This window comes from Canis lupus, chromosome 26 (assembly GCF_011100685.1).
Source record: "Canis lupus familiaris isolate Mischka breed German Shepherd chromosome 26, alternate assembly UU_Cfam_GSD_1.0, whole genome shotgun sequence".
Taxonomy (NCBI): domain Eukaryota; kingdom Metazoa; phylum Chordata; class Mammalia; order Carnivora; family Canidae; genus Canis; species Canis lupus.
The window spans coordinates 6,715,846-6,730,347 of NC_049247.1; the positions used below are offsets into that span (position 1 = coordinate 6,715,846).

The 14,502-nt window shown below is 51.0% G+C and overlaps 1 protein-coding gene across 11 annotated transcripts in view; it reads left to right on the top strand.

Annotated features, from left to right (window-relative positions):
- Positions 1 to 14,502, top strand: part of PITPNM2 (phosphatidylinositol transfer protein membrane associated 2) — a 140,340-nt gene that overhangs the window by 105,535 nt on the left and 20,303 nt on the right. For 10 of the 11 annotated variants that reach the window (XM_038574860.1, XM_038574863.1, XM_038574871.1 and 7 more), the window contains 4 exons: positions 291 to 465; positions 8,647 to 8,861; positions 9,937 to 10,058; positions 12,745 to 12,972. In XM_038574860.1, coding sequence (XP_038430788.1) covers positions 388 to 465; positions 8,647 to 8,861; positions 9,937 to 10,058; positions 12,745 to 12,972 — 643 coding nt within the window. In that variant the 5' untranslated portion in view covers positions 291 to 387. Of the gene's footprint in view, positions 1 to 290; positions 466 to 8,602; positions 8,862 to 9,936; positions 10,059 to 12,744; positions 12,973 to 14,502 lie in introns of those variants that run through there. The other variant, XM_038574866.1, reaches the window with a different exon arrangement.

The following is a 14,502-nucleotide window of genomic DNA, read 5'->3' on the forward strand; positions in this document are numbered from 1 at the left end:
ACAGCATATAAATGAGAGTGCCCTGCTCTTCACTCCCAGGGGGTGCGACACCCTCCCTCCGCCCAGCCCTCACTAGTGGGTTGACAATTCTTTATTTCCCTGTGGCCGATCAGGGTTTACCCATCTTCTACAAGATTGCATAGCAAATAAGGAAGATGAAGGCTGGGGAGGTGAGGGAACCTGTTTGAGTCACGCCATAAGCTCGTGGCGGAGCTGAGACCAGGCCCCTCTGTGCTGTTTTGCCCACTAGCCTTTCAGGAAGTGACTCTCTTCCTCTCTCTCTCTCTTAGGGGTCTTCGGTGAATTCTGTCATGGTTATTTAAGGAAGCTCGCCTAGAAGTCCCAACACACATTTCCCCATCGACGGGAAGGCTTGGGGACTCCAAGATGATCATAAAGGAATATCGGATTCCTCTGCCCATGACCGTGGAGGAGTACCGCATCGCCCAGCTGTACATGATACAGGTGGGTCATGGGGCCAGGCAGGCCATGCCAGTCACAGAGATGGCTCTTAACACCTTTGAGTGGGGTTAGGGGGGTGGGGGTGGCATCGCGGCCTTCCCAGTAGGCTCCTGGTAAATGTGTGAACTGCACTGGCATTCTGGCTTCCCTGTGCAATGCCAGGAACACAGCGGAGCACTGTGGATGTTGGTGGCATTGGCTTGTCTTGCCAGCACTGTATTCACTGCACTGATGGTACTCACACTCTGCGTTTAATACCCAACCTCTCACTGATTCAAATATTATCGGCGTGTTTGGTCAGCTTGAGCTGCTATAACAAAGACCACAGGCTGAGGCTTAGCAGACATTTATTTGTCAGCATTCTGAAGGCTGGAAGTCCAAGGTCAGGGTACTGACAGAGCGGCATCTGATGAGAGATCTCCTCCTGACTTGCAAATGGCCACCTTCTCACTGTGTTCTTGATGGTGGAAGGGGTGAGGGAGCTCTCTGGGGTCTCTTCTGTAAGGGTGCTGATCCCATTGGGAGGGCCCCATCCTCATGACCTAATCATCTCTCGAAGCCTGACCAGGTACCATCACATTGGAGGTTAGGGGCTTTGACATAGGAATTTGGAAGGGACACAGAAATTCACCCTATAGCAATTTAACAGACAGGAAAATGTGAGCCAAAGAAGTTAAACAACTTGCCAGGGAGCACCTGGCCTATTTTCTGGTTCCCTAGGCTGCCTGCAAGACAGCAGTGTCCGCTCTGTGGCTGACTGCAAATGAGTTTCAGGATGACAGATACCCATGACAAGCCAGAGATTACCATGCGCCTCCCTTCCAGCCCCACCCAGAAGTTCCTGACCTCCCAAATCAGGGCCTGGCTGAGCTGGAACATGGAGTGGGGAGACCTGGGATCTGGTTGCTCATGGCTCAGATGAGACCACCATGCTCCTACTGACTGGGGTCCTCCTCCCAGCATCTTGCTCATCCTTGGTGGTCCCTTTGCCCAGCCTGGCAGCTTTCCTCCCAGTTGGGAGTCTGATTACAAACCTACTCTCACCTGGCTCTGCTCTTCTAGGCATATGAACGCTTTGGTGCAGCCCTTTGACCATGGTGTCACATGAGGCCATTGGTGCAGGGAGAGCCCCAACCAGCAGGGCTCTACTTCCACCCCTGGATTTGCTTGGTTGGGCACTCACCCATAGACCCGGGTCTAGGGAGTTAGTATGGAGCTCTCTGCAGAGCCCAGGCCCCCAGTCCTTTCTGGGAGGAGCCCTGTGAAGCTAGCAGAGTTCAACCAGCATCCTGTATACCTAGCATTAGGAGTTTGACTAGGAAGAGAACTGAAAGTGAACCAGCCTCTCTGGGCAGCTGTTGGCTCCAAGCTGCTTCCAAAGTGCCATTCAATTCCCTCTTGAACCACTTACCCCATAATTATTCCTAGAGAGCGGAGAGAAGAGAAGGGACCCTCCTTGGCCCCCCAGCTCTGAGCCCTCTGGGAATTGCTTAGCCTACTCAAGATCGCTGTTTGTCCTATGTCTCCCCCATTCCCACCCAAGCCAGGGGAGCCCAGACTGCGGCAGGCCTCCCCTTAGCTCCACTCACTGTGCCTGCCAGCTGGCAGGGTGAACACTGGGATCCAAGGACTCACTTCTAGCTCCTAGGTATCCCACAGCTTCTTTGAGCATGTGATCACCTCTGACTGGGCTCCTCAGAAGCACCTGCCATTCTCACCCTCTTTTTTGAGGTATTTGTTCTTTTTAAAGCATCTGTCCTTATGCTTCCTATTAATGTTAAATATCCCATAGGCTCACACTAAGTTACATGCAGACTTTTCTGCACCCAGCCAGGGTTGAGGGCTGGGTTACAGAAAAGAATGAAAAGTGCTTGCTGCTCCCCAGGAGTGCCTTCCAGGAGGTGGATGCACCTGCAGCCTACCGAATATAGGCCAGGAGATGGGCAGCAGACATTCGCATGGGCCTTGGGCCAGAGCTCTGGGAGTGCCTACACTGTGAGCTAGGCCTCACGAGGTGGATAGTGTTACTGTGGAAAGAAAAGCATGTGTAGTTTATTTGCTCCTGACCCCACTTACCAGCTGGGGTGGCAGCTAGCAACAGGCCTGCCTTCTGAACTTGCCACCTCCTCCATGGGGTCCTGAATAAGGTGGGATGCCTTGTGCTGTGCCTGACCAGCACTCAATATACATGCTGTTCAAGGCAACAACAACAACAACAACAAAAAAAAAAAAAAAAAAAAAAGGAGGAGGAGGAGGGCACTGGGGTGGCTCAGTCATTAAGCATCTGCTTTTGGCTCAGGTCATGATCCTGGGGTCCTGGGATCGAGCCCCAAGTGTCCTCAGTCTCCCCACTCAGCAGGGAGTCTGCTTCTTCCTCTCCCTCTGCCCCTGCTCATACTCTCTCTCTCTCTCTCTGTTTTTCTATCTATCTATTTCAAATAAATAAAATCTTTTTTAAAAAGTCGGTCTGACTGGGAGAGAGCCTTCCATCACCTATGAGTGCTCGGCAGCTACTTGCCTTGGAGGGAATGATCAGAAGTGGCTTGGCCAGGACCCTGGACAGCTCTGAGGCTGCTCCTTTGGTGGGGGCCAGGGAGCATTATTGGTTTTTGAGTCCTTCATCCTCACCATTCATAGGGTCTATGCTTTTTCTGCACCGCTCTTGGTAGCTCAGGCCCCTCCCGTGCAGCCCCCAGACCCCATGGGATGTGTGTGGATTCCTCACTCAGCTTGTGTAGGTGGAGGTCATGGGTCAGGCCTCAGCTGCACAGGGGATTGGGCACCCCCTGATGCCATTACCAGAGGGGAGCCAGGGGTCAGCCCTTTATGGTGTTGACTCCAAAGTTGGGGGAGGTGCTCAGGCTCAGAGGGAACTGGTGATAGTTGAGACCAGAATCCATTTGTTCATTCAACTCATCTTTACGGTGCAGGGAGTACAGGTGCACTGCCAGTCTGGGTCCTTGTGGCTCTGGTGCTGCTAACTGTGGTCCTTGTGACCCCGAATGGCCTGTAGTGTCCATCTCTCATAAGTAACCATAAGCACTTGCTCAGTCAGTTGACTAGTGTCCCCCCAAATTCATGTCCACCCAGAACCTTAGACTGGGACCTCATTAGAAACAGGGTCTTTGCAGATGTAATTACTTAAGGGCTTCGAGATGAGATCATCTTGGGTTTAGAGCAGGCCCTAAATCCAATGACTGTTGTCCCTATAAGAGGAGGAGACAACAGAGAGAGACATGGTGAGCAAAGGTCATGTGATGGTGGAGGGAGAGAGCAGAGTGATGCAGCCACAAGCTCAAGAACACCTGGGGGATGAAAAAAAAAAGGGGGTTGGGGGAAAAAAAAAAAAGAACACCTGGGGCCCCTGGAATCTGGAGAAAGCAAGGAAGGATCCTCCCCCAGAGTCTCGGGAGAGAGCTTCTGGGAGGACATGCTGGCTTTCTGGGGCAAGGCGTCTGAGGACAGCTTAGGCTCACATCACCTGAATGGGCACAGGCTTCTGTGTAGTCCCATTGAGGCCAGATAGGACCCTCCCCATCCCTGCTCCCTGTTCCTCCCTGTCTCTTCTCCACTCTTGGCTTCCTGGCAGGCCGGGTAACCCATTTCAGCCCTCAGACACTCCGTGCAGCCTTTTCTCTAACCTGCATGTCTTCTTGTCACTGAGCCAACCCAAACCGCAGATGTGATCATTTCCTGGGGCCACCATAATAAGGCACCCCAAACTGGGTGGGTTTCACCCAATAGAAATGTGCTCTCTTAGAGTTCTGGAGGCCAGAAGTCCAGAACCAAGGTGTCAGCAGGGCCGTGCTCCCTCCAATTGCTCTAGCGGAAGCTCCTGCCTTGCCTTTTCCAGCCTTCAGTGACTGTCAGAGTTCCTTGGCTTATGGCTGTGTCTCTCCCATCGGTGCTTCTGTCTTCACTTTTTATAAGGACATGGTAGGACATGGCCCTTGGACATAGGATGTACCCTAGTCCAGTATGACCTCAACAAATTATATCTGCAAAGACCCTATTTCCAAATAAAGCTACGTTCTAAGGTTCTGGGTGGACATGAATTAGCAGGGAGCCAGGGTGGGGAGGCTTCAACCCACTACACCAAGCACCAAGGCTTGGGCAGATAGTCAGCTCCACTTAGAATTTTGGAAATGGAGACCAGAGAGAAACAACTTGTCCAGGATGAGAGGGAGCTGGTCACAGAGCTGGGACTAGAATGCATGTATTTGCTCAATAAATATCAAGTACCTGCCTTGTACCAAGATGTTTTCATGCTGTGGGCAGAGTGGGCCCCAGAGTCCAATAGATCTGGAGTTCAGGTCAGGCTCCACCACTTAGAAACTGTGTACCTCCAACAGATCACTCCGCCTCTCCGAGCGCTTGCCTTGCTATCTGCAGACTGGGGACAGGAGCGGTACTGCACCTTCCTTGAGGGGTTTTGCCATCCCTGAAGGAGGAAGTACGTGCAAAGAAAGTACTTGGCACAACCATAACAAACGAAGCTACCGTGAGAGGCAGGAGCTTACAGAGTGTCTGGGGAATGGTCACTGCTTTCATTACAGAATCTAGGCCATATTCCAGAGACTCCTTTAAAGAACGAGGGATGGCGTGTCCCCACTGACCCCATCTGTGCCCTCAGCCAGGGTCTTTCTGATTTTTTCTTCTGAAGGAGACTCAGCTGCTCTGGAAATATAGCACTTCTTTGTATCTCAGGGGTGAGGCCATGTTCTTGGGTGTACTGTGTGTATGCATGGGTGTGTACACTTAGTAGTGTGTGTACACTTAGGAGTGTGTGCACACGCTCATGCAGGCACACACCTGCTGTTCAGGAAGCTGACTGAAGATGGCCTTGGTGATGTCACATCACTATGGAAACAGGCTTAAAGTCACCAGGCCCTTGACCATGAGGCTTTCTGCATAAGCAGAAACCTGAGCTTTTGGACACGGGGAGCAACATTTGTGGCAGAGAGACACTTAGAGGTGACTCCAGGAGTTGCGTCTCTCTCTGGCAGCGCCATGAGGATCCCTTCGCTACATCCTTTGCTTTGATCCCTCTGAAACCTTAGTGAGTACAGACACAGGATCAGTTTCTGTTTGTTTTGTTTTATACCAACTTGATTGAGATGCAAGTGGTGCACCACCCAATTGACACATTTAAAGTGTAGAGTTTAGGGGTTTTTAGCAAATTCATAGAATTGTCAAACCATCACCACCATTTTAGAGCATTGTTATCACCCCATCCCAAGGCAACCAGTCCTCTGTTTCTATGGGTTTTCCTGTTCTGGATGTTTCATATCAGTGGGAATTATACACTTTGTGGCCTCTTGTGTTGGGCCTCTTACACATTGTTTTCAGGGCTTATCCACACTGTAGCAGATGTCAGTACTTCCTTCCTTTCTTGGGCTGAATCATAGTCCATTGTATGGATAGAATTTGTTTATCCATTTTTTTAAGAATTTTTAAAGATTTTATTTATTTATTCATATGAGAGAGAGAGGGGGAGAGAGGCAGAGATACAGGCACAGGGAGAAGCAGGCTCCACACAGGGAGCCCGATGTGGGAGTCAATCCCAGGACTCCAGGATCATGCCCTGGGCCAAAGGCAGGAGCTAAACCACTGAGCCACCGACGGATCCCCTGTTTATCCACTTTTTCAGGTCATGGACATTTGGGTTGTTTCCACCATTTGGCTCTTGTGAATAATGCTGCTGTGAGCACTCGTGTACAAGTTTCTGTGTGGACACGTTTTCCTTTACCTGGATGTATACCTAGTGGCAGAATTGCTGGGTCATATGGCAATTCTGTGTTGAGCTTCTTAAAGAACTGCTATTCTCCGCAGCTGCTGGACCATTTTACATTTCCACTAGCAGTACAGGGGGGTTCCAGTTTCTCCACATCCTCACTCACACTTGTCATTGTCTGTCTGTCTAGCCATCCTAGTGGGTCTGTAGTGGTATCTCATTGTAGTTTTGATTTGCCTCTCTCTAATGACTAGTGATGTTGAGCGTCTTTTCATGTGCTCGTTGACCATTTATATACTTCTTTGAAGAAATGTCTATTCAATTCCTTTGGCCTTTTTAAATTAGATTGTCTCTTTGTTGTTGAGTTGTAATAATTATTTAATATTTTAGATACACTATTATCAGATATATATTTAAAGATTTTAATTGTTTATTTGAGAGAGAGAGCACATGAGTGAGAGCAGGAGCAGGGCAGAGGGAGAGGGAGAATCAGACTCCTCACTGAGCAGGGAGCCGGACATGGGGCTCAATCTCAGGACCTTGGGATCATAACCTGAGCCAAAGGCAGATGCTTAACCAACTGAGCCACTCAGGCACCCCCAGATATATTTTTTATAAGAATTGTATCCCATTCTCTGGGTTGTCCTTTCACTCTCTCCATACTGTCCTTTGATGCACAAAAGTTGAAAATTTTTAATACAATCCAGTATTTCTGGTTTTTTTTTGGAGGGGGGTTGCTTGTATTTTGGGTAACATGTTTTAAAAAAAAAACCATTATCAAATCCAAGGTCATCAAGATTTACTCCTATTTTTTCTTCTAAGAGTTATATAGCTTAAGCTCTTACAGTTAGGTTTTTGATCCATTTTAGGTCAGTCTTTATATATAATGTGAGGTAGGGATCCAACTTCATTATTTTACACGTGAGTATGCAATTGTCCCAGCAGTATATACTGGGATGTGTTGTAAAGACTTCTTTATTCTTTACCTCATTGAATGATCTCCACACTCTGGTTGAAAATCATTACTTATAATATGTAGATATATGGGTTTATTTCTAGACTCTCAACCCTTTTCTTTAGATCTATCCTATGCTGATCCTACATTTTTAAAAAAGATTTTATTTATTTCTTCATGAGAGACACACACACACACAGAGGCAGAGATACAGGCAGAGGGAGAAACAGGCTCCATGCAGGGAGCCCAATGTGGGACTCAATCCCGAGACTCCAGGATCACGCCCTGGACCGAAGGCAGGAGCTAAACCACTGAGCCACCCAGGGATCCCCCGATCCTACATTGTTTTGATTACTGTAGTTTTGTAGCAAGATTTTTTTTCTTTTTTTAAAGATTTTATTTATTTATTAATGAGAGATACAGAGAGAGAGAGAGAGAGCATGGCAGAGACACAGAGGGAGAAGCAGGCCCCATACAGGGAGCCCGATGTGGGACTTGATCCCAGGTGTCCAGGATCAGGCCCTGGGCTGAAGGTGGTGCTAAACCGCTGAGCCACCCGGGCTGCCCTTGTAGCAAGATTTTATGTAGGAAAGTGTAAATGCTCTTTGTTTTGTTTCCAAGATTGTTTTGGCTATTTGAGATCCTTCACTGTTCCTTCCTGATTTTAGGATCAGTTTTTCCATATTTACCAAAAAGACCACTGGGAATTTTGAAAGGGATTGCATTGGATGTGTAGATTGCTTTGGGGAATATTGACACCTTCACAATATTAAATATTCCAATGCATGAACATGGATGTCTTTCCATTTGTTTAGATCTTTATTTTCTCTTGCCACTGTTTTATAGTTCTAGCATGTGTTTTACCACCTTGTTAAATTTATGCAACGTATTTTATTTTTAGTATGCTCTTATCAATGGAAGTGGTTTCTTAATTTCCTTTCTGCATTGGTTATGTTCGTGTGTTGATTTTGCATCCCACAACTTTGCTGAATTCATTTAGTATGTCTAACAGATTTGGGGGAATTCTTTAGGATTTTCTGTAGATTATGTCATTGACAAATTGAGATGGTTCTACATATTTCTTTCCATATGAGTGCCTCTGATTATTTCTTTTTCTTGACTGATTTCTTGGGCTAGAACCTGCAGGACAATGTTGAATAGAAGGAAGAGAGTGGTCATTGTCATCTTGTTTCTGATCTTGAGAACACTTTCAATCCTGGGACTGATGGGAGTCAGAGAGAGGAGTCTGCCTATGGAGTACTAGTACTAGTACTAGTCGGAGGGGAACCATGGGCTGCTCAGTCTCTTGTAGGAGTGCTGGGGTGTGTGGAGTCTGGATCTAGATTTGGGGGCATCCAGAAATGACAAAGAAGAAGCCCGCCTAATTGGCCAAAGCCCCTCCTCCTCTCAGCACTCCGGGCCTGGTCTCTTAAGCCCCTTCCCTTTTGCAGAGTGCTCTGGCCCCAACACATCGCAAGTGCTTTTGTCCCCGCAGAAGAAGAGCCGTAACGAAACGTATGGCGAAGGCAGTGGCGTAGAGATCTTGGAGAACCGGCCGTACACGGACGGCCCTGGCGGCTCTGGGCAGTACACACACAAGGTGTACCATGTGGGCATGCACATCCCCAGCTGGTTCCGCTCCATCCTGCCCAAGGCAGCCCTGAGGGTGGTTGAGGAATCCTGGAACGCCTACCCCTACACCCGAACCAGGTGAGGCTTTCCCCACAGCCCTGAGCTGTCTGGCAGGGAAGGAGCCCAGGGTGGCAAGCTCACCCTCCACACTCCAAGGAGCCCAGGCTCCTGGGGAGCTGAGCCTCCATTCCAGGAGCCTCTGTCCTCAGGGAACAGGCAGGAGAGGGGAGGGTATACCCCTAGATACCATTCTACCTGCCCCAGGGAGTCTGGGAAGGCAGGAGGCAAGCAAGGGCCACATGAGACCCCTTTACCATCTGGGAATGCTCAGGGAAGACAAACTCATGTTAAGGATCACCTGACAATGCAGGACCATTAACCAGCCAGCTAGGAAGAAACATGAACCAAGGATAGACCAGATGTGGTCCAGAGATTCCCTTCAACCCTGAGACCTTCAGCACCTGTGACACTGTTTTATTACATTCCACTTGGGAATCCAAAGAAAGAAGGTTCTTCCCTCCATGCTCCCACCCTCACCTGCCCAGTATAGCTGAGTAGAACAGATAGGGGGCTGCTCCCAGTTGGCCACCCACTTGCTATGCAGGTGGGGTCCCCATGAGTCTCCTGGGGCTTCACTCCCCCTACAAGGTGAGGACCTGGGGCTTGTCAGAGGATCCACTGAGATTTTTTTCTCTTCCCAGAGGCACTTTCCTCCTCTGAGCTCCTCTCCAGCCAAGAGAGAGGGGCTGTGGCCTTGTCGCCAGACCTGCTGGCTTAGGGGCAGGGGGTTTGGAGGTGGCATATCACAGAATGTTAGTCTGGATTCAGCCTGCTGGATTCACACCACATGCTTGTGGCATGTCTGTGCATCCCTCTGTCCATGCCATGCCTTACACATGTGGATGATGGCCTGGTAGCTTCCTGTCATGTCTCCCTCTTTCTCTTGAACATGTTCCTACCCCCCAGCCTGGCCTTGGCCATTCTTGGGACAAGGGGAAGGTTCCCAAGGTGGATGGGACCGGTGAATCTTGGCCTGACCACTCCAGCCCTTTCTCCCTCCCCTGCCCAGTGGGGTTCAGCAGGCCCTAGCCCAGCCTTCCCACACCCACTGCTACAAGCTGCCATTCCTGATGTTTGTTCTCCTTCCCTGCAGGTTCACTTGCCCCTTTGTGGAGAAATTCTCCATTGACATCGAAACTTTTTATAAAACGGATGCTGGAGAAAACCCTAATGTGTTCAGCCTGTCTCCTGTGGAGAAGAACCAGCTGACAATCGGTAACCTCCACCAAGGTGCTCCCACCCTTGCCCTGCCCCCGTGCCCCTTGGTTCTGCCCCTAGTTTCCAGGCCCAGCAGGCTCCAGACTGGCTCCTGTCTTGGGCAGGGAGGTCAGAGTCTGGACAAGCATGAAGGCTCGAGGAGGCAGGACCAGCCTCCTTGGCCCCATGTCCCTGACATGCATCCCAAGGCTAGCTGCCTTTCCCATTCAAGCCCCTTCCCTCCATGTTCCTCCCCAGAATGCACATGTATGCATCTCAGGCTGACAGCCGTGCGTGAGTACAGTGGGCCTGTGAGAGCTGGGGCACACAGTCTGGCCTGTGTCCCCCTGATGGCAGGCAGCCTTCACTCCCCTGCCCTCCAGCTGACTCTTCCATGAGGAGACAGCCTCGTTTGTTAAATCTTTTTTAAGAGAGGCCAGAAATCAGGATTTGCATGTGAAATTCCTCCAATTCCTAAATAAGTTTATGCTGGCCAAACAAACCACATCTGCGGGCCATCTGCATCTCCACAGCCACTCATTGGTCTGCAGTCAGTGGGCTCCAGGCCATGTAGAGTGAGTCACCGCGGAGGCGCTCAGGCAGGTGCACAGCCATTGTTGGAGAGGTGGCTGCTAGTGCCCCAGGATCATGCTCTTAGGCAGCCTCTGATGGGCATGAAGGGCTTTCTCTGGGACCCCTCCCCTGGCCCCTTCTTCCCTTCTGCTGGATTTTGCAGGCCCTGCCGGGGTTTGAGAGCTGTATCAGTCTGCCCAGCCTGCCACAACAAAGTACCACAGATGGGGGGGGGGGGGGCTTGTCTCACAGTCTGGAGGCCAGAAGCCCAGGTCAGGGTATCAGCAGAATCGTCTCCTTCTGGGGTCACTGAGGAGGGAAAACCTGTCCCATGCCCTTCCCCCTGCCTTCTGGTGGCTGCTGGCAATGTGTGGCGTTCCTTGACTTGGAAGCACATCACCCTAATCTCTCCTTCATCTTCATCTTCATCTTTACATCTTCATCTGGGTCCCACCAGTCCCCCGTCTGTCTCCCAACACCCAGCCCTGTGGCCTCCACCACCCGTTCTTCTCAGCTGGAGTCTGACACCTCCTCCCCATCTCCTCCCTTCTGACCTACGAGGGGTTCCTAACAGGCCAGCCCGCCCTAAAGCTACTCTCTTCTCTTCCTTCATCTTCCTCCATCCTCCCTGTGTGCTGGTCTGCGTCTGAAATTCCCCTTTTTATTAAGTACATTAGTCACAGTGGAGTAGGGCCTACCCTCATGACCTCATTTTAATTTGGTTATATCTTTAAAGGCATTATCTCCAAATAAGGTCACATTCTGAGGAAGTTGGGGGGTCAGGACTCCAACGCATGAATTTGGACATGGAGGGGGGAGACGTCCTACCCACAGCAGGGTGGACGGGCCCAGCATGGTAGGGGTCCTCTGCCAGCCCAGGTCCAGCCAGCCTCAGACGCAGCCTGAGCTCCGTGGGCTCCCTCTGAAGGCCACCTGCTGGGTGGTTCCTGAGTCTCTGTGATGGAACTCATCCGCATCCCAGCCCTGCGTGACCTCTGGCTGCCCACACAGGCCACCACGTGATCTGCTCCGGAAAGGATATCTGCCCCTCCCCAGATGCCGCTGCCCTTGGGCCGCTCCTGACCCCTTACTGGTCTCAGTGGAGCCTACATCTGTGTCTGCAAACTCCAGCGTGGATTCAGTGCAGGCCGGCGAGCAGGGGAGACGAGACAGCCAGAGCCTGGTCAGGGCAGAGCGGCCCTCCTCCGGGTGCCATCATCCCCACACACCCAGGAAAGGGCTCTCTGAGCCTCGAACTCTATCCTGGGGTTTATGTACCCCAACTGTGTCCCCCACCCTGTGCAACACACGCATGCCTTGGGAGCTGGCACAGCAGGAGGAAGCAGTGTGGGACAAGAGACGGCCCGAGTCCTTCCCAGAGTTGCTGCTAATCCTCTTCACCGTGTTCCCCACCACACACCCAACCAGGTCCCACCAGCCCCTCATTCTGTCTCCCAACACCCAGCCCTATGGCCTCCACCACCCGTTCTTCTCAGGACCAGCTGGAGTCTGACACCTTCTGCCCGTCTCCTCTCTTCTGACCTACGAGGGGTTCCTAGCAGGCCAGCCCGCCCTAAAGCCACTATGACTTTATATAAAGCCACTGTATAAAGCCACAAGTAGACTATTGTGCCTCTTCCACCCCAGGGTATCTCTGGGCACCCAGCCCGCTGAGAAGAGCTTCCATCCCCTCCCCTCCCCACCCCCAAACTCTCCGGCGGCTCCCCAAACTCTCCCATTCCATGCTGCTGGGGCCTTCTTGGCTTCACTGCTCCACTCCTGGAGCTGAAATGCCACCTTTTCTGGGAAGCTTTCATGAGCCTTCTCTTCTGTTTGCCGCCCTGCCGTCCTATCTCACGTCCTCCATGGAAATTCCATCTCTTCATGCCCCCTCAGTTCATCACCTTATTTATCTGCTTAGAGTCGTGGGAGGAGACAGGCCCTGAGGTTGGGAATGCTCAAGGCCAGAGCGGCCCAGAGCAGCACCCCAAACCCATGTCTGCTCCTATAGCATTATGAGCCCTGGAGGCCTGTGAGGATCTAGGAGTGGCAGGGACATGGGGAGGGAATTTAACAGGGGCTCTAGGGCGGAGATGGGGCAGAAGTGACCACTGGTGGGCTCTCCCCACAGACTTCATCGACATCGTCAAAGACCCTGTGCCCCCCAACGAGTATAAGACGGAAGAAGACCCCAAGCTATTCCATTCGATCAAGACACAGCGGGGGCCCCTGTCTGACAATTGGATTGAGGAGTACAAGCAGCAGGTGTTTCCCATAATGTGTGCCTACAAGCTCTGCAAGGTGGAGTTCCGCTATTGGGGCATGCAGTCCAAGATCGAGAGGTTCATCCATGACACGGGTGAGCTCACCTCTCCCGCTGCTTCTCTCTGTGCCTCTTCGTGATTCTGTTTCCCTCTTCTTCCCTAAAGATGACCCAAAGCCCATGTGCAGCTTCCTGCGGGGCTTATCTCGACCACTTGCTAAGCACCTAGAGATGACAGGCAGTGTATGTTGGTTGTCCCCTTAAGAAGCCCGAAGGCCTGCCCCCAGACACTCTGGGCTGCATTGTGTTTAGAGCACCCAGTATGGACCCCTGAGAGGGAACAGACCCAAGAGAAGACTCCCTGCTGCTTAGTCCCCCATGGGCTGGATGTTATAGGGGCAGAGGGTCTTGGACACCATGATGCCCTCACACCGTGGAGCCTGGCCTGGAGCAGGTGCTCAGGGAAGCAGATGAGCCAATGGGCCCAACATGGGGCTCCTCTCTCCCCTAGCACCCCCAGATCCCTACTTGCCCCCCAGGTCATGGCATGAGATCAAGACCAAGGGCCTGGCCCAGCCCAAGGCTCAAGATTTAGGAGTGGCATCTGGGCAAACATCTTTTGATTCTAAGAACCAGGGTTTCGGTTTAGATGTGAACAGAGCCACACTATTGATAGTGTGCATCACGTGTGTCATATCAGCCCACAGTGACCATGTCACCCCCACTTGTAGAGGAGGAAGTGGAGACCCAGTGCTGGGCCTGACCCCAGATCTCCCCTCTCAGCTGCCCAAGATCTGAGCTGACATTCTTGGAGCAGCAAACCGGGACATCTAAGCAGATGGTCTATTCAATGTGGGACCTAAGGGTGGTTTTCCTGAAGCCTCAGCCCAGGACCTTGGGGTACATAGACAGTCCTGGCTGAAGGAGGGTGCCCTCCCAGGAGCAGAGGGTGAAGGGATTTAGGAAAGATTGCTGGGGAGGCAGAGTGGCCTGAGCTAGGTGGAAGGGTCACCAGAGACCAGCTTGAGGACATGACATGGCCTCACCACTTGGAAGGCTGCTCCACTTTCTCTAGGAAAGTGAAAAATGGATGCCCTGAGACCCAGTGACATCCCTCCCAGGTTTGCTCCCTGGAGAAACTCTTGTACACATTCCAGAATGTTCAGAGTAGCAAATTTATAAAAAGCCAAGTGGACAAACGATGAAAGTGAGCCAAAGGCCCAATGGCAAGAGAAGGAATAAATAAAATGTGGTATTGCAAACAAATAAATACCATACAGCAGCAAACCTGAAACTCACCCAAAACAGCAAGTGGCAGGAAAAGACATACAGCGTGACACATAGATGTAAATGTCAACAACACGCAAACCAGCCTAACGTGTTGTGTAAGAAAACACATCTGTGTGCTATAACAGGAAAGAAAAGTAAGTGATGCAGAATTGAGGATGGACCAAGCAAGAGGAGAATGTGTCCAGGAGGGCCATCCAAGGGCTCCCTGGTTCTGGTCACGTCTGCTTCCTCCCTGGGTGAATAGGGATGATGTTCTATCTCTTCTAAATTTTTTCTTTTTTCTTTTTTTTTTAAGATTTTATTTATTTATTTATTTGAGGGGGGTGCACATAAGTG